Source organism: Protopterus annectens, chromosome 3.part0 (assembly GCF_019279795.1).
Source record: "Protopterus annectens isolate FY-2018-M chromosome 3.part0, PAN1.0, whole genome shotgun sequence".
In the NCBI taxonomy this organism is placed as follows: Eukaryota; Metazoa; Chordata; order Ceratodontiformes; family Protopteridae; genus Protopterus; species Protopterus annectens.
The window spans coordinates 1,268,403,846-1,268,428,568 of NC_056731.1; the positions used below are offsets into that span (position 1 = coordinate 1,268,403,846).

Genomic DNA, 24,723 nt, shown 5'->3' on the forward strand with positions numbered 1-24,723 from the left:
ACATAATTTGGGAGAGAGGACACAGCAGGTAAATCTGTGTCAAATACCTAGAACTGGGATATAGTGCTCTGCAGTGGTTAATATGAAGACTAATTTGGGGACCCGGAGTGAAGAATAAACTCCAGTGCCAGGTCTGGAGCCTGTTCCTGGTGTACTCTTTGGGGAAATTGTGTTTTTCTATCTCTGCTTTCAGTGATGCTTCCTTACCAGAGACCATGTTGAGGATTAAGGCTCCTTACTTACTGCCCCAGGTTAAGTGGGGTCATCACAGGCTGCACAAACATAGGAGAATTGCAACTATTAGGGACACACCAGAGTACATCCCTTCAAAGATCATTTAATAGAGAAAGAACATGTCTTTTAAGCATAAAATACATTATAGTGTACCAACTGATATATAAAGAGACCCCTACTTATAGGGTCAGTGACTGTTCTGAATCACAGGAAGTAAATCCGCCAAGATGGAAAGTGCCAGAGGACAGCCAAATAGCCAAAGCATTAGTCGGCAGAGTCCTTAATGTACAGAAATACCCAGGAGACTCCACTCAAGACAATTCAAATGGCTGAACTGAATGCAGTACTGCTCAACACCAATGTGAAGCAAGGAGCAGGTGGATGAAAATGGATGTCTTGGCTGTAGCATTTTACAGTATGTGGTAAATGGTCCACCAACAAAAGATAATGCAGTTAAAAGTCTGCTTGGAAAGGATTTTTAGTGACTGCACAGCCTTCCTGCCATGGAATAAAGGAAACAAACAGCTTTTTGGTCTTCCTCAACTCATACATCATTTCCAGTAAAACCGAACAGTGTACATCTAGGATGCAAAGATTATGTGCTCTGGTTTCCATCCTTGTAAAATAAACTAGATGGATGAATAGACTAGGGACAATTCAGAAAACACATTTTAGATGAAATGTTTAGTCTTGAAGGAAACCTGATGGTTATGGAAGGCCAGATATGATTCCATGCACAAAAGGGTCTGCAAATTTCAGATCCATGAAGAAGAGGTGATAGCCACCAGAAAAATGATTTCAAAGGTATGAAATTCAAAGCTACTGTACCAGCTGGTGTAAAGCATGTGGTGGGCAAACTTATCAAGTATTAATTTCAATTCCCATGAGGAGAAGGTAGTTCTTCAAAGGTGAGCAAGATGCAGTACTCCCCCAGTGAAATACTTGACAAGTTTATTCTAGTTCACAGTCATATCCTACACAAAGCCATATTGACAAAATGGAATTCCTGCCGTGGACAGAATGTGTCTTCCCTTTCTTGGGAAGCACCATCCTCAACCAAACCATCCTGCTCTGGCACATGATTGAGCCTGCAGCCATAACTAACATTGTCAGCGCATTAATATCACAGCAAGCAGTATGGAGACATTCTCTAAACACTGTATACAATCTTAGCCATGTCCTCCTCAAATCCAGCTTTATGGAGAAAGGAAAACTTCTCCAAAGCCTTGTTCACTATGGAGAACTGCAGTTTGAATAATTAAGATGATCCTAGAGCTATACATCCCAATATGGTACAGCATAATCTCCAAAGGTTTAGACTATCTGCAAGCAAGGTGGCAAAATGATATAATCTCTGGGTTGTGTGCTAGACTGAAAGGGATTGTTCCACTTACACTGGCCTTGTAGAAAGGACATGTTTTCTTGTTTGCTAAGATAGCAGAGTCTGGGTGAACAGACACTTCTAACGGGAAGGAGTGTGTCATGAGTCAGTTCCTAGAACACTTCAAAAGCCTTAAGGTTTCTTCAAAGAAGTGAACTTCTAGGGGAGGGGAGCTGATAGGTAGGGAGCAGTCACTGTACTCATCTATCTCAGAGACAACTGCTTACAGAAACTTAAACTACTTGTAGGATCCTGAGCGGGAGGGCATCCCTTGCCCCTTTCTCTATAAGTTTTAAGGACACACTTGTGCCTGGGCTGACAGCGGGAAAAGCTGTAAAATGGAAACATGGCAGAGGTCAGGTGATATAATCCAATGTTTAGCAGCATGCCTGATACCATGACAAGTCCACATTGAGTCCAGAGGTAGTATCAGGTCATGTTCCTTAAGGAAGCATTGCCAGACATGATCCTAATTTCTCCAGCAGACTTCAAACACCTATCCAGAATCTGAACTATTGGCCATTGAAAGGCAAGTCCCACTGGACCTTCTCAGTCTGAACTATCAAATCCTTATAAGAGGACCAGAGATGTCCAAGAAGAATCCTCAGACTCAAGTGCCCCCAGCCAATCCATGAGTGACTGTACAGACTGGTCCCCTGGGGTCAGGCTGGTTTTACATCTCACTGCAAATGACTATTCAGGGAATGAGTGATGCCTACATACCACAAAGCACTAACAGGATGGAAGCTAAGGGTGCATCTCCTCTTGGCCCATCATCATCTGACACAATGGAAAATGGGTGTGAGTTCTGGTAGTCACTAGCTGAGGATGAACCCAGCACTTGTAGAGATTAGATGGAGAGTTCTGAAATACATTTACTTCATAAATGGCTTAGGCAATGCCCATTCTCTGATGTTTTGTTTTTCTAAAGTACACTGATAAGAGACCAGGGGACTGTATGTAAAATCCTCCTGCCAATCATCAAACAAGGGAACTTCAACTAAAACCATCTTCCTGGGTGCAAGGCAGGCACTGTCTTTATCATTTTGCCATCTGGGGGCAACTGTTGTTAGATGGAATGCTAACTCACAAGTTTCAGAGTGGATTTCTTAAAGAAGTATTTTAGAAGATAGGCCAGAAAATATATTTGTGTTCTGCTGAAGCTGGAAATAAATGTTACGCTACTGTGTGGACAAAAGGATATTATCAAACACTGCATGGCTTAGAAACAAAGTAAAAAAACTGCAAAAGCAGACAGACTACCTTTGAGTTTTGACTTCTTATATACATAAAGTACTGTCAGCTGCAAAGGGAAATTACTGAGAGTTAGACAACTGCAAAGGAAAATTACTGAGTTTGAGTGTAATATTAAGTGAAACGTGCTCAGAAATGAACAGCCTTAAATGTAACAATCTGACCTATCATTCAGATGACAAAACAGATTATTGCATTATGTTGCTGTCAGCTAAAGAGAGTGTGAATTATAACTGGAGAATGTTCCAAAAGTAGCATCTAAGCTGATAAACTGATGATTTTGTACTTCGTTTTTGTATACAACTTGGCCTTTGTAGTTTGCCATTTTAGATTTGTATTTGTAGTTTGCATTTGTGATTCTTGGAAAACAGCTGTCCTGTTCTGAATAAAAATCTACTCCTGCAACATGATTTGTGTATCTAAAAATGTTATTTGAGACAGAAGTGAGAACTTTACATATGGCAAAGCCAGACATTTAATAAAATAATCTAATACATTAGTTCATCTGTCTGCAAATTTATGAGACAGCAATGCAGAGCAAATGGAGGAGGAGTTGTGGCAGTGGAGAAGGACTTCAGTATCTATACAAAGCTTTTCTTTATTCACTAGCCATTGAACATGTCCTTATCAGGAATGCACCTGGAATTTCATAGGTTTCACTGGATAGAGTCGAAAGCAAGTGACTGGAGTAGCTGACCTTAGCTTAAGAAACTGAACAGTTCTCCAATCACTTCTTACCAATAGATTTTCCCATGTTCACAGACAACCTTTTAATCTTTAAAGAAACTAAAACAGTGTGAGAGGTGTAGATAATGGTTAGTTGTTCATTTGGACCCAGTATCCACCAGGTTAAACACGCACTCAAGTCAATACTCCATAGGTACCAGTATGAGTCTGTCATAGTCCATTTGAGAGTGTAAATGGCCTGAGACGTACCTCACTGGACTATATGAAGATCGACACTGTGGATCTTTCCGAATGCATCTCAGACAAGTATGTGCCTTGCATTGAGCAGCATTCTATCTTCACCAAAGATGATGCCATAGTATGAACAAATAATGATTGACAAACAACTGGCTTAGTATCTGGTGACATTCTAGAGGGATTCAATATTTGTCAGCATGGAAGGACATGGTTAACAGACTACACTGCTTTGCCAAAGATGGTCTGCACCCCCCCCCCCCCGAGCTTCCAGATATTGGCCAAAACTTTATCCACCCCTTTAGACCCTTGTTTTAGGCAATGCCAAATTGACAAAACTACCAACTCAGGAAATAAAACCCAAAGGAGCCTAAAGGTGTTAATGGTCAATGCTAGGAGACTTAACAAGAAACTTCACATTTTATTAGTTTTCCTCACTCTGGAGATTACAGACATTTATGCAGTTACAAAGATATATTTTGAAGCCACAGAAAGTACTCCAGCAGTGCAAGGTTTCAGTGCCTTTTACAAATTTATACCATCAGCTGCACAGACAGGGATTAAAGGTGGATGTGTTGTGATCTAAATTACCAACAAATATACCTCTAGACTGGTTAAACAGGATGATGCAATGGAGTTCATAAACATGCAAATCATCACAGATAAGGTCCCTTACCATACCTGAGCAAACTATAGGTAATCATCTATGCCCCAAGTATTCCACAACTTGCACCTAGACCTGTTAGAGGCACCATACAACCAAATGCCCTATTCATGGGAAACTTCATATACCCTTCTATACAACGGGAAACATATACTGCTTCCAAACTGCAGGCACAATGTTTCCTGGACTTTAACACAAATACCCTTGATAAGAAAGTGCATAATCCAACCAGTGGCTCATACATAGTGAACCTAGTACTCACCAATATGGGACAGCGCTGCACTAAACCTTTAGCAACCTCCTAACTAACATACCTCTCGCACTAGACACCTAGGCTACATGGGGGCACAACTGGGTTGGGTTGAGTGGCTAGGCTTATAAAGGCCCTGGTGGACATTAGCCTAGGTGTTAATGAATAAGAACTGGCAATTTTTTCAAACCAATGATAATCAGTATTTTAGAACAATATGCAGATTATTTTATGCATATGCATGTTTGGAGTTTCACAAAAATGTTTTTTTTTTCTGAAAATACAGGAAACTAGATGTGATTACATTCGAAAAGCATATTTTATATTATTTTTTCTTCATGATTTCAGTAATGTGTCATTAGTCATTCCCAAGTAATTTTAAGGGGAATATAAATAAACAGGACTAATTATAGACAAAGGAAGAAAGGTTAATTTGGTTACAGGATACACAACCAAGCTAAAATAACAACATACATTACAAACCATGGACGAGAAAGCATAGAGGCTACTTGCAGAATTGAATATGATGCATCAGATAAATGTAGGCATGCAACTTGCAGGATGGTTACTTAGGATGTGTGAGACACATTTAGCAGTTATAGTTTGATTTTATGGTAATACTAAGCTGAAGACCGACTCACTCAGTACAACAGATTTGGCAACTTTCTTCTTTTGAAACTAAGGGTATCAGTACTTAAAAGCATAATAAGATTTTGTTGCAATTCTGCCTATAGAAAATATAGTTATGCCAATGTTCAATACATGTTTACATTACCAGACAGTTTTCACAATATGCACAGCATGTGTGAGTAAACAAATTCTGCAGTGCAGCTTCGCAGCTGACACTATTGAAGTGGCATGTTTATTATGACATACTTGTCAACATCAGCTCCAAGACCACCCAGAGAAACAAGTAACAAAGGATGAGTAATAAGATCTAAAATTCAACAAAAACAGGCTTCAAAAGTGAATCTAGTTAATGGCCCATAGCCACAAGGTATGGCAAATTAAAAGATAGTAAGAGGGTATTACAAATCTTACTTGGGGAAAAGACAGTGGCAGTAGACATGTTTTATTGCATGTCAGGACAACCAGAGGCAAAATGTAAGTTGTAGACTGGTTTGTGAAAGTGCAGTGAGAGCAGAAGGAGAACTAGAAGTATACACAGGGTTAATGCAAATGGATTTTATATGCAGTGCAATTCATGCACGTTAAATTCTGACCTTTTTAAAATAAAGTTAAACAGACATATTTCTCAAATTAGCACATCTAAATAAGAGGTGTGTTTAATTCTTGAGGATAAAGGGGGATAAGTGAGATGCTAATGTTACAAAATCATTCCAGATAGGGGCGTGATTTAAAAAAAAATAATTTTGGTATACTTTAGCAAGTTACAGATTTTTACATGCCAAAAGAGCTGATAATCTCTCCATGAGCATGGATAACCAATCTATTTTCAGGTTGTGGAGGGAGATTTTTGACATGCTCTTAGCTACAGCATTTATAATTCTAATCTAGATGTGCTTTATGTGTAGGATCTTATTAACACAGCAATAAGTAGGCACTAATGGATCAGTAATAATCATAGAGTACGTTATAAATACATAGAGGGAGTGTTAGCCAATACATACACTTCTAACTCAGTGTTCATTTTTCCCTACACCTTCTGTCTATCCCACTGAGTTACTTCTCAGTGTTGGTCTGAGAATGAGAGTGGTGAGATGGCTACTTAACACAGCTGTGGCTCAGATTTCCTGTGCCCTCTTTCCTGAGAAAATATGAAAAGTTAATTCATAAATTAGAGAGAGAACTGTCAGATGAATGCTAAACCACAAGTGTCAGAACAGATTTCTTCAAATAGAATTTTTTTGACATTTCTTCTAAGCAAGCTAGACCAGAAAATATATTTGTGTTTTGCAAAATCATTTTCAAGCATCATGCAGCAGTTTGAGATAAAGATTAAACTGCTGTGTGGACAAAAGGATATTGTCGTACACTGCATGACTAGGAGTAAAGAAAATTAAAAACATTGTAAAAGCAGACTACTATTGTGTCTTGATCTTGTTTTTAAATGGAGTAATGAGAAATGTAAAGGAAAATTACTAAGTGTTAGAGTGTGAAATCATGGAAAACATACTCAGAAATGGAGAACATTCTAAAATGTAGCAATCTGAGTTGTCATTTTGATGACCAAAGAAATAAATGACTTTATTACAGTGCAGTCAGCTGAAGTGTATCCATTATGACTGGAGAATGTTTCAAAAGTACCAGCTAAGCTGATGAACTGCTGCTTTTTTACTTTGTTTAATGTATGTAAGTTAGCTTGAATTTGTGATTCTCAAAGAGCTGCTTGTCTATTCTGAATATAAATCTATTTTGACAATATGAATTATGTTCCTGGGAAGTTTATTTTAGACAGACAGAAGTTGGATCTTTACCACTAGGTTGAATTTCTGTCACTCATTAATACTGCTTCACATTATGTTCCCCTCCCAGACATTTGAAACAATGTTGGTGTAGGCACTGGCACATTATTCTCTGTTCACAAGGATAATATGAAGATTTGCTTTAAGACACCAAACACAAGAATGTTTCACCAGCATTTTAGAACTGAGATGCAAGTCACACAAGTGGCAGAAAACTGGTAGGCCTCTTAAAAGGGACATGATGTCAGGGCATGCACCAGCATATAGCATGTCTGCCCTTGAACGCGGGAGCTTTAAAAAATGGTGAATTTATCCCAAATGGCATTCTCAAAAATCTGTATCTACCAAATGGTGCACTGAAAGTGGTCAACAATGAAGATTTGTGATCCAGCGAAATTTGCCAAAAGGAACTTTTTGCCTGTAAGACTAAAAAACAGTGGCATTTAGCATGAGAGCGCCTACTACTTCTACTGTGCACATCAGAAGAAATGGATGTTTAAGCGCTTTGCTTAAATCTTTCAGATCAGTATATTTGAATATCATCTCAGCTTTACTTATGAGTTGCAATAATGGAGGATACTCATTTAATCAGTTCTTTTACTGGGGTTATTACACTGAAATTCGCCATTTTGTAAAGTTCTGCTTTTACTTTGCTCTGCATTGCTACGGTTACCTTCCTTGCTGGTCTAACAACTGGGCTTACTTCATGGTTTAACTTCATGGAACATACAGTGGATATAAAAAGTTTACACACCCCTGTTAAAATGCCAGGTTTTTGTGATATAAAAAAATGAGACAACAATAAATAATTTCAAAACTTTTCTCACCTTTAATGTGACCTATAACCTGTACAATTCAATTGAAAAACAAACAAATCTGTTAGGGGAAAATAAAAAAAAAGTACAATAAGCTAGTTGCATACGTGTGCACACCCTTAAACGAAAACTTTGTTGAAGCACCTTTTGATTTAATTACAGCATTCAGTCTTCTTCTGTACACACCTGCCAACAATTAAAAAGACACGATTTAACCTCAAAGTTCAGATTTTCCTGACATTTACTCAGTTGCCTGCTACAGCAAAAGCCATGGTTCACAGAGAGCTTGCAAAGCATCAAAGGGATCTCATTGTTGAAAGGTATCAGTCAGGAGAAGGGTACACACAAACAATTCCACACCATTGGGTATACCATGGAACACAGTGAAGACAGTCATCAAAAAGTGGAGAAAAAATGTGACAACAGTGACGTTGAAAAGAACTAGACATCCCTCCAAAACTGATGAAAAGACAAGACAAAAACTAGTCAGGGAGGCTGCCAAGAGACCTACAGCAACACTGAAGGAGCTGCAGGAATTTCTGACAAGTACTGGTTGTGTACTACATATGACATACATCTCTTTTCTTACACAGAAAAACATCCAGGCCCGACTAAAATTTGCAAAACAATATATCAAGTCTCCCAAAAGCATGTGGAAAAATGTGTTATGGTCTGATGAGACCAAGGTTGAACATTTTGGCCACAATTCCAAAAGGTACATTTGGCGCAAAAACAATACTTCGCATCACCAAAAGAACACCATCCATATGGTGAAGCATGGTGGTGGCAGTATCATGCTTTGGGGTTGCTTTTCTTCAGCTGGAACTGGGACTTTATCAAGGTGGAGGGAATTATGAACAGTTCCAAATATCAGTCACTTTTGCCCAAAACCTTCAGGCGTCTGCTAGAACGCTAAAGATGAAGATGAATTTCACCTTTCAACACAATGACGACCCCAAGCATACATCCAAATCAACAAAAGAATGGCTGCATCAGAAGAAAATTAAAGTTTTGGAATGGCCCAGACCTAAATCCAATAGAAATTCTGTGGGGTGACCTGAAGAGGGCTGTGCACAAGAGATACCCTCACAATCTGACAGATTTGGAGTGCTTTGGCAAGGAAGAGTGGGCAAATAATGCTAAGTCAAGGTGTGCCATGCTGATAGACTCCTACCCAAGAAGACTGAATGCTGTAATTAAATCAAAAGGTGCTTCAACATAGTTTAAAGGGTGTGCACACTTATGCAACCAGCTTATTGTACTTTTTTTATTTTTTATATTTTTTCCCCTAACAGATTTTGTTTATTTTTCAATTGAATTGTACAGGTTACATGTCACATTAAAGGTGGAAACAGTTCTGAAATGATTTATTGTGGTCTCATCACAAAAACCTGGCATTTTAACAGAGATGTGTAAACTTTTTATATCAACTGTATGACTGGAAGTTTGACAAGTTCATCTGTGAAAACATCGGCATGGTGACTAAAACTATTCTGTGTAAAACTATCACGGTTGTCCAGACTTATATGGCAGACCTCTTTATTAAATTAAATCAGTCCCATTCTCAAAACTGTCTTTGAAACCTAACAATGACTGCACGTGTCTTTTGACGAAGTAAAACTGCAAGTCATAGCTGTTCCCAGCAGAATGACATGTGAGAACTACTGTGCCATCAGTTTTAATCTCTTCACAACCATAAGCAACTAGTTTCTCACCAGCTTTTACTTTGGCAAACATTTATGTTGATACAACATTGAATTGGATACCGTATCTACTTTAAGATCTGCAGTTTTCCCACTAATCTGAGCAGTACAAAATATTTTACTCTTTGCTGTCAACTAATAATCTACTGTGTTAACCATTTCATTAATCACAGAGACACCATTAACATAGTTTGTATACGGCGCTCTATCTGATCTACTTGCTTTTTTGGATGCTCTCTTTTAATAAAAGTATGCATCACTTTAGATTTGCAAAGCCTTTTTAGAATGATTCCATTTTTTACATTTATGACACTGCTGACCTAAAGCTAATCACTTCTTTTGTTTAGGTTCATGGTTGCCTCCACAATTATGGCAGCTAGCAATGAGGTTGGGTGTTGTGGCCCCATTCGGTTTATAGTTAAGGTTAGGTACTACCACACCCTTTGGTTTATATTTCTTTTTCATCTTAGCTTTATGTTGTACACTATCAACATTTGCTCTGGCAGACACTGCATGCATGTTTTTCTCATTCGTAAGCATATTCGTATGTTTTTCTATAAGCTGAAATATTTGAAAAATCTCAATGTCTTTGCTCAACATTAAATCACTATTTCAAAGCAAAATCTTTCTCACTGCATCATTAACATCACACACAAGCCTGTCTTTTATCAATTCATCTCTCAGATCACCAAATCTGAATGTTTTTGTTTTATTTCTTAAGTCAGTAATATATGTTGCTATAGTTTCACCAGTCATTTGATTTCTTGTGTAAAGCATCTGCCTTTCCACTGTAATATTCATTTGTGGGTTGCACATTTCTCTAAATTTACATTTTAAGCACTCGGTCTACCCACATTTCAGCTTGTTTCACAATATGGCGGTTCTCCCTCTCCCCTGCATACACAGCAGGTGCATACACAATGAATGTTCCTTCTCAATGGCCTCCAAGCCAGCTAAATTTAGAAGTATGAATGCCTTAGTACATGCATCTTTATCAAAAAATGCAGCCTGTATAAAAACATATTCTTGCTCAAAACACTCGGCAATTGTCAGCATTATCATCATCAAACACCAGCAGGGGTCTAGTTCTACAAAATCCCTCTGCCATAACAACAAAATATGTTGAAATTTAAGGACAGACCAGCCACTTGTAATTATGCTAAACTGCACAACAATCTCTTTGAAAAGGCTTCACTTTAACATTGCGAACATTCCGGACACTTAGGATACTTCAAAAAGTTTTAATTAATGCGAAAAAATAGTACATTGCAAAAAAATGCAATCGTTTTAGCTTTTTGCACATTTTAACACTTAGAAATTATTACAAACACTTTTGTATTTATTTTGAATACTTTTAGTAATATGTCGCAATTTTGGAGATTTTGTTTATCTTGGTAATTATTTTGAATGTTCTGAATGCTTCGCCACTTATTTGGCAACTGAAAAATCATTTAAATGAGTTTAAGTACCTTTGAGTAACCACTGACCTCTTTGCGAGTTTGCTCCTGTATACTCCTCCACTTCTAACTTTGTGCCTCATGGTTTGCTAGTTGAAGCAGCTTCGGATCCCACTTCTGACACCATGTTGTACATATTGTGCATTGAAATTAGACATTGAGGCGTTGTGATGGGTTTAAGTTGTTTACTGTACATAAACACATCAGGAGCTGCAGCTGAACATATATTTAATCTGACTGACTCATTACTTCAAAACAGATTCGTATCTGCATCTCCATTCATGCCTGCATTTGCTCTGGCTGACTATACAAAATGGCACTGATCTTGCACATGCTCAATACCTTATATGCACGTGCTGTCTCACTACAGTGGTGGACTAGGTACAACACACACAATGATCTACAATAACTACAGCAAATAAAGAAGCATTTTGCATTTAATTACATAATATTTTGCCAGATCACAAGGCCAAAATACCTGAATTATGAAAATACCTGTTTCAAACAATGGCTATTTTAATGTTCTATGGTCTACCTCTGCTTAACATATAACTGGGTTACGCATGTTATTTCCAATAAAAACTGATCAAGCATGCATTAGTTAGAACTCACTCCATTAAATACTCAAGAGAAAGAATTTATTCTTAAATTCCCTCACCAAACAATATCCCCATTCAAAGGATATCTGAATAGAAATTTCTACACCGGTATCTTTTTTTTTTTTTTGTACCCAACAAACTAGTAACTCACACCACTTCCAGATGTTGCAAATACACTCAATAAAATGAAGCTTGCTAGTAACACACATTTTATAGCTCTCTTCCTTTAGAAATCTTCTGAAACAAAATAGTTATTCTGCCAATGGATAGAATCTGATAATAAAACATTGAATAAATATATAAATCTATTTTATGGCCCTACTCCAGCAGAGACACCCAAAACTTCAGGAAAGCTCTAGTGGCAAGTTACAAGATAACGCTACATCAGGAAAAGCATCTACCAGTGACAGATGGCTTATACTAGTTAACCATAATTATCATGTAGAAATCAGCACTATGCAAAATAAGGATATCACAGTCTAAGGGCCTGGCCAAAGTTAAGAGCTTGTTCTGGGCAAATTCAAATATTGAAGTTCCACTTGCTAGCACACAGAAAAAAATATATTACCCAGTTTCAGTGTACATCCAAAATTCAAAATATCTGTGTCTAATAAAGGGCACATCCAATTTGACCTTCACCGGTGTTACAATGAAAGTTTTTTTCTTGGGAAAATCTGTATAGCTGGTATAATAATTTTCTGTATGTCTGTAAAAGCAGATCAGAGAAAGAGAAACTGCAATGCACTGTTTATATTTTACTGAATATATTAAAATATTTTATGAAACAGTGGTCCACTGCTCCTATTTAACCTACAATCGGCTTCCCGAGCACTACACTATTAACTCCCAAATGAAAAACTATACAGATAATTTATACAAAAAAGAAAACTGATGAAAGAATAATGATGAAAACAAAATTACAGCTAATAAAAAAGATATCATGAACACTGCTAAGCAGCACTTGCATAAAGAAATTGACCTCCATGATCAATTAATAAATCAATACATCCAACCTAACAAACACCATAAAGAGAAGACTTCCGAGTAGCAAAAATCACTTTCATTAGCTTCTCTACCCTCTAGAATACAAACAAAATGATGACATAACTAGGGCTCATGCCAGAACATGTTGAAAAGCACCCTAATGCCACTTAGTGTCTCCATTTTCATTTCACTGTAATAGCTGCAATACATCATACACTTTAATTTACTGTACAAGAACTCACTGAACTGTTAAACGACTGTGGTCATATAATGTGCAGGTCAAATGTGGTTTACACAGTGGCACAGCAGACAGTGTTGTCAACTCACAGCAAGCAATTCCCTGGTTCAATTCTTGGCTGGGATGCCCTCTCTGCAGAGTCTGCGTGTCCTCTCTGTGCTCATGTGGGTTTCCTCTGGGTTCTCTGGTTTACTGCCACACTCCAAAGGCATGCAATAGGTTGATTCTACACTCTAAATTGGTGATAGGTGTGAGTGTGAGGTATGGATATACAGCCATGGCAGGGCTAGTAAACCTTGGCTCTAGATTGTCACTACTGAAGTGACACCCCCACTCCATGTGTAAAAATAGGAAAAAGGGGATGTGGATGAAGAGTCACTTGATAATAACTATTACAAGAAAAATTATGAATGGTAAAACATATGGTCTTTCAATTTAAATTTTTTAATGGGTGGCAATATTTTAATATAGAGCCATTTGGCTTATTACTTTTCAGTGGTGTGGAAAACAAATAATTAACATGGCTCCAATTTTTCTATATCTGTAAGATGCAGGAATCTAGAAATATGCCTCTGTTCCTATATTCGACAAAACTATTTAAAGCACTAGGTCAGTAAGTCTGCAGCAAAGCTTCTCTAGCATTTGTTATGCATCTTACTGTCACATTTTTAACAAACTTGTTTATTGTTCAAGTTCAAGTTCTTACCTAAAAGAAGTTGCTCCATCTTCCTTTACTTTATTATTCTCAGTTGCACATGCAGGAAAGGATGATGTTTTATTTCCTTGGATAGTAATTTGCTTAACAGAAGAAGCTGCAGTGTACACAGCAGAATGAACAATTTAATAGTATAGATGCATTCACAATTAACACAGTATGCAAAATAAATTAACAGTACTTATTTTATCGATGTGATATCCCTATACTCAAATTAATTTTGTTAGCAATGTACATCTATGTGAGGCAAAGGTTACTTTGCAGGGGTGACCCACATAAGTAATATCCACAAATCACGCACATACAACATACAAGTATACAAGTGTATGCAAACACAATAAATGCATTTGGCAAATAAGCAGAACATGTTAATGTTTATTCATCATTACAAAAAAGACAAATATTTGTGCACCTTTATGTGCAGTATATGAAAGTCTCAGTACAAGACTCAAAATTAAAACACAGTAGTGTTTGTTATTAAACATAACAATAGATATACACACCACTGCAAAAGTAAAATGTAATATTTGGGTTCACTGACAAGCAAACCTTACACTGGTGCAGGTATTCACTCTATAGCTGCTTTCCATCCAGACAAAAAATGTGCAAATCTCTCACCACTTTAAATACTAACAGTGATATGTATGAGTATCTCCCTACATACATAATTTGATTTGCTCTTTTCAGTTCTTTACAGGCAATACAGCTTTAGAGGGAGTCTGTTTATTTTTGGCAGACAAATACAAAGGTGCATACCTAAATAACTATACAAAGTAATAATTCTAAAACAAAGACAAAAAACTGCTAAGTGGCAATTTTCAACTCTTCCTAACTAGGATGACTGATGACTGGTATAAATAGCCAACTCCCAAAAAAAAAAAACACTGATTAACAGGCAGAACAATGGCAAAAACAATAACCAAACAGCAAAATTAGTGTAAAAAACTTTTAATTGTATGCTTTCATCCACAAGGGCTTCTTCAGAATACAATACAAAATACACCAACATCAGCCATATTTAAACAACCATTAACCAATGAAAATCACTAGTTAATTAATTGTTTGTGTCTTTTGGCTTTTTCACGGTTAGGGGTCGCCACAGCGGAACTCCGGTCCGCTAATCATTGGCAGTAGAGTTTTATGTGCTGGCTTGCCGGGCCTAATGCACAACCTTCAATGAAGGAATGCCCGTTCATGCATGTCGCCACACAGAAGACGCTCTAACTGATGATCGAACGGGCAACGTCTAACTGTGAGGCGACAACGCCACCGCAGTACCACCACCACAGGCAATAATTATCCATTTAATTACTATAAGAATTGCTAAAGATGCAAGAATAAAAAACATGAATTAAAAGGACTGAACTCTCTAATGAAAAGACAATGTTACAAAATAATTGTGCAAATTGCCATGTAACTTTATAATATATAACTATGTTCAATACTTAATCTTGCATCTTTTATTTAAAAAACTTAATATTAATACTTTCATTCAAGCAAGGGTACTGATCTGCATTTAACTTAATCTGCCACTGGGTCTCTAAGCTTTCTATTTTATTTTTATAATCACCCCTTCTCATATCTTCAGAAACCTGTTGTATAACAGCAAATAAATATTTCTTCCAATTTTCAAATGTTCTTGAATGTTTCTATAATGCATTTTTCAGATCCCTCATTTTTATAGAATACAAATGTTTTTTAATTTTATCTTCCAGTTTACGAGTACTCATTCCCACATAAAAAAGGGCATCCAGAACACATTTCAGTATAAGCCACACCCTTTGTTTTGTAGGTATATTTTCCTTTAATCTTAATAGTATGTTCTATATTCTTTCTTCTTCCGGCTTTTCCCAGTTAGGGGTCGCCACAGTGGATCACATGTCCGCTCATGATTGGCAGTGGAGTTTTACAGTGTCGAGTTGCCAGCGCGGTGCCCAGCCTTCCACAGAAGGCACACGCACTCATACCTAGGGCCAATTTAGAGTGTCCAATCCACCTACAGCATGTCTTTTGGGATGTGGGAGGAACCCGGAGCACCCAGATGAAACCCACGCAACCACAGGGAGGACATGCAGACTCCGCACAGAAGGCATCCCAGCCGAGGATCGAACCAGAGAACCTCTTGCAGTGAGGCGACAATGCTAATGGCTGCAACACCGTGGCCGCCCAATAGTATGTTCTATATGATGTAAAGAAATATCAGGAGAAACATAAATATACCTACAGATTTTGCACATACACCAAGTGTACATGCCTAACTTCTTACTGGTAAGAGGAGGTTTAATACTAGTGTTGTCTCTCTCCAATATACTTTTAATGCTATTATACTTCTTGTATACAAATTTGGGTTTATCCCAAACTGTTTTAAAAAGCTCTGAATTCCCTTCTATTATTTTCCAGTTGTGTTAATGATGTCCCTGATAACACCACTGTCCACTGACATGTCCAGGAAATACCAAACTTCCACTTTCAACATCTTTCTTAGAATTCATATTAAAATCAGTTTTGGTTACTTCACTACATAATATGGGTTGGAATAAATATTTCCTTTATTTACAAACTTCCTCAGCTATTTCACCCAAATAATCATGATCATACCCCCTGTCTTTGAACATGGAAATAATGTTCAACACGTCTAACTTAAACTCCCGTTCTTTAATGGTCATCCTAGAGGCCTTAATAAACTGAACTCTAGGAATGTTTTTCTACATGAACCATGGATGTCCACTCCTAAAGTGTAAATAGCTGTTAGAGAACATATTTTTTCTATAAATTTTAGAATCTATCTTTTTCTCATCCAAATTTAATTCCAAATGAATGTCCAAGAAATGGAAGTCATTTTGGAAAACAATTTTTTTTTGTTGATCAAACATATTTCAAATAAAGGGGATAGCGATGGGGGCTAGTGTAGACCCTGCCTTTGCCAACTTGGTGTTTGCCTGGTGTGAAGTAAAAGTATTGACTACTAGTAAATATTATAAAAATATTTTATAAAAGATTTGATGATCTTTTTTTGATTACAGATATTGGAAACAATGAGGTAAGTGATTTTACAATAGAATTAAATAACCTTTCAGGTTTCTTTAAGTTCACTACAGGTGAGGTTGGGACATTCATTTGGAATTGAATTTGGATGAGAAAAAGATAGATTCTAAAATTTATAGAAAAAATATGTTCTCCAACAACTATTTACACTTTAGGAGTGGGCATCCATGGTTTATGAAGAAAAACATTTCCAGAGGTCAGTTTATTAGGGCCTCCAGGATGACCATTAAAGAACGGGAGTTTAAGTTAGACGTGTTGAACATTATTTCCATGTTCCAAGATAAGGGGTATGAGCATGATTATTTTTGTGAAATAGCTGAAGAAGTTAGTAAGAAAAGGAAAGATTTATTGCAACCCATACTATGTAGTGAAGGAACCAAAACTAATTTTAAAATGAATTCTAAGAAAGATGTTGAATGTGGAAGTTCGGTGTTTATGTTAGACATGTCAGTGTACAGTGGTGTTATTAGAGACATCATTAACACAAATTGGAAAATAATAGAAGGGAATTCAGAGCTTTTTAAAGCAGTTGGGGATACCCAAGTTTGTATACAAGTATAACAGCATTAAAAGTACATTAGAGAGAGAGACAACACTAGTATTAAACCCCTTCTTAAAAATAAAGAGTTGGGCATGTACATTTGTGGTATGAGAAAACATTTGTAGGTATATTTATGTTTCTCCTTATATTTCTTTACAACATATAGAACATATTAAGATTAAAGGAAGCTATACCTGCAAAACGGAGGGTGTGTTTTATACTGGGATGTGTTTTGGATGCCCTTCTTTTTATGTGGGAATGACTACTCGTAAACTTGGAAGATTGAATTAAAGAACATTTGTATTCTATAAAAACTAGGGATCTGAAAAATGCATTATATAAACATTCAAGAACATGTGATAAGTGGAAGAAATATTTATTTGCTGTTGTACAACAGGTTTCTGAAGATATGAGAAGGGGTGATTGTAAAAATAAAATAGAAAGCTTAGAGACCCAGTGGCAGATTAAGTTGAATGTACATCAGTACCCTGGCTTGAATGAAAGTATTAGTATTAAGTGTTTTTTTTTAAATAAAAGATGCAGGATTAAGTATTGAACATTTGTTATATATTATGAAGTTACATTGCAATTTGTACAACTATGTTTTTAACATTGTCTTTTTGTTAGAGAGTTCAGTCCATTTACTCATGTTTTTTTAATTCTTGTATCTTTAACAATTCTTAATTCTGAAAAGGTCCTTGTGGATGAAAGCATACAATTAAAATTTTTTATGCCAGGTTCGCTGCTCGGTTCCTGCTTTTACCATTGTTCTCCTGCCTATAAATCAGTGTTCTTCCAAAAATAAGTACAGAGGATAGTTTTATTACTATATAGTGATTTGTCTTTACCTGTTAAAATGAGTGCATCACACACATGCATTTTAGTACTTTGGGGAGGGCCACAATAGAATATACCAATGTTTTTATTTGCATTTTAATTGGATCAGCTTCTACCTGGCAAAGTTTACGTTCACTAAGGAGAAAAACTCCCAGCATAATTTGTATAAGGCAAGCAACCCATGAAAAGCTTTAGTTCCACTGTAATTAGAAATGGATATGCATCAGATATGAAATGCAATTACACTAACACAGAGACAAAGTTAAATCAGTCCTGCAGTAAATGATATAGTTCTTCCTGAAATCATACATACTAAAGAAAATAACTTAAGCAATACTGACAGATGTATGTCATTAATCATTAAGGTTTTGTTCTTGGAATGGGACAACAGCTGTCCTATGTTAACAAGGTTATCACAGGTGCAAACAGTACCTGTAATAAATGGGGAAAGAGATCAGCTATATAGATATGTTATGCACCTATCCACATTGTACCCAGTTCTGGAATAAAACACAATCAAGCATCAAATCTGTTTTGGGTTTTTCCAGAAAACTTACCAAGAAAGAATGTTTATTTGGGTTATTTTAATCTGACTACACTCAGAATCACAGCATGTGTGTATCCTCTGTCCTTCAGCAGCACTCTTACTGCTTCTCAGGCACTGGAAGCATGCTGACACTCCAGCTCTCCAAGGAAAAATAAAGTTGAACAGTACACTTCCATCAGCAAACCCAGATATGCCAAGCACTGTGTCAAGATGTCTAGCAGTGTGTATACTTTCATTGCCCCCTACTTCAAGAGCCAAGGTCTGCCATCTGTTTCTACCAGTAGCATGATGACAGTATGCCCTTATACTTCTATCATAAATCATAATTTATTCCAACTCAGATTTTTGCCATATAAAGCCTTACTTACATTCATGGGTTTGATGACAAAATTTGATACAAGTGATCAGTAACTCAAAAATGTAATCAAGAAGTATGGAACTGACAATGAAGCAGCAAGTTGTTGCAATTTCACTGATAAAAGCACTTTAGCAGGGGAGCAGTTCTCTAAGCTACATTCCAGAAAAAGGTGAATTCTCTGCAATACCACAATCTTGATCTTTAAACACAAATGTAACAAATCACATTTGTCATTGCATATTAAGTGACAATCATGACTCACAGTTAACACTAGTACCCACATTACTGACATCTATTACTATATCAGTGACTGGGACAATTAGATCTCTGGAGCAATGGGTGGGGTGAGTGTTATCCTCCTTTTTGAAATGCCATTGCTATTTCATATAAGGAGAGTTCCCCTTTACGGCTACAATAATTTTTCAACTTTTACATATTTACCCATGTTCAAGCCAGTCATAAAATATATGACTTAATATTGCTGTCAGCACTTGAATCTACATGTTTTACATGAAAAACAAATGAAAAATGCTAAGTTGAAAAAAAGGAGGGAAACCGGCTGCTTGATAAAGATAAGGTACAAATGTTTAAGTCATGTGGTCTAATGCAGCATGATAAGGTTATTCTGCATGTGGGCAGGAAAGAAGAGTTTGGAAATGCATTCTTGCAGCTCTCTTCATAGGCTCATAAGAAGTTACTAGGCTAATGGCCCTCGGGCCCTTACAAGCCTAGCCAAGTTCTTTCCATGATCAACACCTATTGCCCCTGTCCAAAAGGGACACCGGTGGAACCCCTGTGGTGAAATTTATGGTTAACCATCCAATCATCCAGATTACGTGTGAAGAGGACCAATGAGGTGCGCTTTTTGACATGAAGTGACAGTCTGTTCCAAAGGTGTGGTAACCTCTGGGAGACTAATCTGTCCCTCCAGCAGGTTCTATTAATGTCACATACCAGGTCAAGGTCTTTAGGGCGAATAACCTGTGTACCATTTAACTTGCAGATTATAGGATCATAGGAAGTTACCAAGCTATTGGCCCTGAGGCCCTTACAAGCCTAGCCAAGAATTTAGCCCATATTCCGACAAGTCAGCACCCAATTCCCCTGTCCAGCAGGGACACGTGGAACCCAGCGGTGTATTTTCTGTTCCCCATCCAGTTATCCAAGTTGCACTTAAAAAGGGTTAATGAGGTACTCTGCTTCACGTGGAGAGGGAGTCTAATCCACAGAAGGGGGAGTCTCTGGGACATAAATTTGTCCTGCCAACAAGATCTATTGATGTCACAGACAAGGTTGAGGTTGTGCGTGCGGGTTACTCGAGTGAAGCTAGACTTGCGGATATATAGCAGTTCCATCAAGGTGGGAGTCTGAGATTGCTTTGTATGCCAGAGGTCACCTCTGAGGAGTCTGTACGAGACTGAGCAAAGGGACAGGGCTTTTAGCCTATCTGTGTAGGGTAGATGTTAAGAGGCTCTGGATTCTCCTGGTGAGGAACCTCTGCAGTCTTTTAGCTGCTGCATTTGCTTTGTGAAGTACATGCCAAAATGGGCATTGTACTCAATAATGGGTCTTATAAGGGAAGAATACAGAGATGTTAAGACCTTGTCCCTGGATGAGATACCCTTACTAATGAGGTGGGCCAAGTAGAAAGCTTTCAGTACATTGGAGGCAATATGGTGGCCAAAAGTCAGTTTGCTATCAACCTGGGTGCCAAAGTCCCTCGTGACTGATTGTGTGCTTAGGACCTTGTTATTAATGTGATAATTTTTGGGAACATCACCCTCCCCAAAGGTGATTATGATGATGCATTTTTTTGGCATTCAGTTTGAGACATGTTTCTGGCACCAGTCATTTGTTTGTGTGAGACCCTCTTGGAGCATGTCTGCATCCCTAGGGGAATTGATGACAGTGCCTAGCTTGCAGTAATTTGCAAACCTGGTGAGCGATAGCCACTGGTTTTGCCCTGCACCTCAGAAACGTATATCCCAAACAACAGAGGCCCCAAGACCAATCCAAACCAATGTATACCACTCATTGCAGGTCTACTGCTTGAGGTTGCTTCCCCTATTTTGACTAGGTGGGTTTTATCTGAGAGCTAATTTGCTACCCATCTTGTAACATACGGCTTGATGCCTAGTTGAGAGAGTTTATCTATTATACCCGAGTGGGGAATAGTATCGAAGGCTTTGGCCAGGTCAAGGCAGGCAGTGTGCAATGTCTTCCCCTCGTCCATGGCTTTTGTGACTGTCTCAAAGAAGGCAACAAAATTTAGCAGACATGACCTCCCCTTGATGAAACCAAACTGTGTGGAATTGAGTGTTTGGAGGTTGCCAATGTCCTTGCTGATGAGGTCCATGATAATCCATTCCATGGCCTTGCAGATCAGGCTAGTTAGGCTGATGGGTCTATAATTTTCTGGATCAGTGGATGCTCCACCTTTGTGCAAAGGGATGACAGTGGCTGTCCTCCACTCAGCTGGGATGAAGCCGATATTCAGGCTTTGGTTGAATAGGATGCCTAATGGTGCTGCAAGTTCCTGCCTGAATTCATGTAGGATGCAGCCTGTGATGTTATCAGTTCCCTTAGAGAGGGTGGTGATGACTTGCTCCCTAGAGATAAGGGGAGAGGGGCAGGTGCTGAGGACATCCTGATTTACTGATGGGGGTGACAGAGGGGTGAAGTTTTCACTAAACATGTCTGCCAGCAGATTGGCTATATCTATGGCATTTGCATAAGTGGTGCCCTTGACCACCAGTTCTGAGCAGATCTGACTGCTTCCTTTGAGATTGTGGACATATGTGAAGAAGGCCTTATGACTGTCTTTAGTAGATGTGGCCAGTTTGGACTCAAAGTTTGCTATTGAGGATTTCACTAGTGCTCTTATTTGCTTGTTCAAGTTACAGAGAGATTGCTTCCGATTAGGCATCTGCTCCTTCTTGGTCCTGGACAGCAATTTTTTTTCTTTTTATTATAAAGTTTATTTATTGCAGATGTCCACCAGACAGATTTACTCCTCCTTGAGGAGGAGGATTTTGTCCTGTCTTCTATTCCTGATTCCATGCAGCTACATAACTGCTCATATAGTACTTTGTTGTAGCTATATAAATGCTTATATAGTACTTTGGTGTAGGTTTGGACATATGTGCCAGTTCCTATAGAGGGGGAGGGGGGCCAAGCTGTTTATACCTCCCCTCAGGAGGTTGTAATCAGCTTTGGAGAAGTTTTTTTTTTTTTGTTTAACCTTAGCTGTGGGGGGGGGGGGTCGGGGGAGATGGTGACTTCGAAAGTGACCGTTTTCTGGTCAGATCTTACCAGGGAGGATGACACTGCAGGAATGTTGCAGTGGTTACTCATGTTGGTTAATACCAAGTTCAAGATATTATTACTTCTTGTGGGGATGGTGACCAAGAATCTCTGGGCATTTGTGTTTTGGCATGAGTACTTCTTCCGATCTTTGGTTCGATAGTTAGTTGCCCATGATGTTTATTGTTCTTATAGTGAAAGTCAGGATATTCTATGTCAACTGTAGAAAAATGCCTGGGGCTTTTTCAGCAATTTCAGTCAATGGTCAATGATTTACACATACTAAGGTAGGTAAATAGGTATGCGGACCACAGCTCTCTGTTGAGGTTGTGCCAAGTGACAAAACCTAGGAGTTAAGGGCATGTCATCACAATAGACTGATCTACAGGCAGATAATAACTAGGTATATTTAGCTTTGTCAAGGCATGTGTTATGATGGATTACTTTATGGATGATCACTGCTTGGATAGACCTGAAGTCTAGGAATGGAAAGGATTTTGTTTGTTAACTGAATTGTTGGCTGGTCCACAGGCCCTTTTCAGTCATGACCTGGGCAAAAGGCCGTCATATAAAGTTACAGAAACATAATTGTTGCATAGTGATACCTTATTTGAAAATCAAATTGACACTTTAGGTACACATGAATATAGTATTATAACTCACTAGCCAGAAACAAATTACGAGGTCACACAAAGATATTATGTAATGAGGCCTGGCTCTGTGGCACAATATGGCATGACTGTGACCTAAACATCAGAACAGTCAGGAAGGGGAGAATGAGAGTGAATACTGTTTTCTGACTTACACACCCAGAGGGAGGGAAGGTGGTGGTCCCAGTCAGGCCAGCCCAATCCTGTGTAAGTGGATGAGTGCACATTTCTAGTGCCTGCAGGCCTGGGAGACAAAAGCATGGCAATCCTAAAATGGTGATGGTATCCCCTCATGAGAACGTGTATATGTAGGGGGGATGGTATAACACATTCCTGTGGTGATGACACTGCGCATCAGCCACAACGTAGGGATTTGGGACCAAAACAAATGGCTCTTTGCTGGGATGGTGGTGAGGGCATAAACACTGCCAAGGCCATCTCTAGGATGGCCCTCTCCAACCTGCACTCACCCTCAGTTAGAAATGCCAAGGACTTCAGAAATGACTGGCTAGCCTGTCAGGGAAAAGCTCAAAAGTGTGCAAGCATGCTGTGAAAAGCATATAAAAATGCTTTTTGTTTCATTTAATGTGTGAAAGAGACTAGATTATAAGAGTAACAAATGCCTTTTGAATCCCTAAAAGTGAGTTCTGAGTGAATGGTTAAATTACATACTGAAGACAACATTTAGGTTTGGTGACCTAAAGGCTGTTTTAATTATTCTGTGAACATTTTATAATCTTGCAACCGTTTTATATTTTGAAGGACTGCATTATAAGCTGCTGGAGATATTTTGCAAAGGACCTTTCTATGCTGTAAGGCTGAATTTTTGTCTTTGTGTTTCTGGGGTTGTCACTGCCAGACTAGACAGTATAATGTACTGGTGTTAACAATACATCTGAATGAACACAGAATAAGTACATTTACCATTGATGATAATATTCTTACCACACATTAGTGCTCATTAATTACAAAGGTTGTTTCAATTTCTCCCCAAAATATTTTCTAATCCTGCACTTACTTTATATTTTTACAAGTTGCTGGAATTATTTTTCTGAATAACCTTGCCACAGTTTTTAAAGATGAAGTCTTGCCCTTGATGTTTTGGTGCTGCATCACTATCGGATTACAGACAAACATACAGGTTTGGTGGTAGTTTTTAACACAGATGGGGGCAATGGCTTTTGCACAACTATTTGAATGTTATAAAATGAACAACAGTGCTGCCCTGGTTGTTACAGGCAGCCATTTGGTTTTAATTGGTGTTAGGCAGCAGTATTCCCTACAATGTCATAGTGATAAACGTATTTTATTGGCAGCTGTTTTAGTGTGCTGATGTTTTGTGGCACAATCAGGATATAACAAAGTAATTGTTTTTAATATGGGTAAAATCCTGCTTACTCCTTATGCCCCATCTTGTCTCTGTTTATATATCAGTGTATTCATAGATATACCTTACCTGTTTGCTTTCTGGCATGGCCTGTGTGTCTCTTGAGGGTTAAATGCGAGTCAAGCAGTAAGCACATAGGCATCCCTATTAGCTTACCTAGGTTAGAATATTTGAAGGTCATAAGTGTAACACTGTTACTGGCAATCTAAATGTGCTCCAAACAGCATCACTGATATTTTATTTGGCTTCCATACCCTTAAGCTAATGTGACCTGGATGAGGTTTGAACTTGCCAAATAAGTTTTCCCTAGCATTCAGCTGATCAATCACGGTTTATCGCAAGGAATCACTGCAAACACAGTTTCTGTTTCTGCTCTAGCAACAAGTCAGTTCTTGAGCTTTTCATTTTTTCCAT

At 38.1% G+C, this 24,723-nt stretch overlaps 1 protein-coding gene across 1 annotated transcript in view; it reads right to left on the reverse strand.

Moving 5' to 3' along the window:
* Positions 1-24,723, reverse strand: part of LOC122797055 (transcription initiation factor TFIID subunit 4B-like) — a 1,206,007-nt gene that overhangs the window by 522,083 nt on the left and 659,201 nt on the right. The window contains exon 10 of the mRNA XM_044065831.1: positions 13,633-13,738. Within this exon, the coding sequence (XP_043921766.1) occupies positions 13,633-13,738 (106 nt within the window). The remainder of the gene's footprint in view (positions 1-13,632; positions 13,739-24,723) is intronic.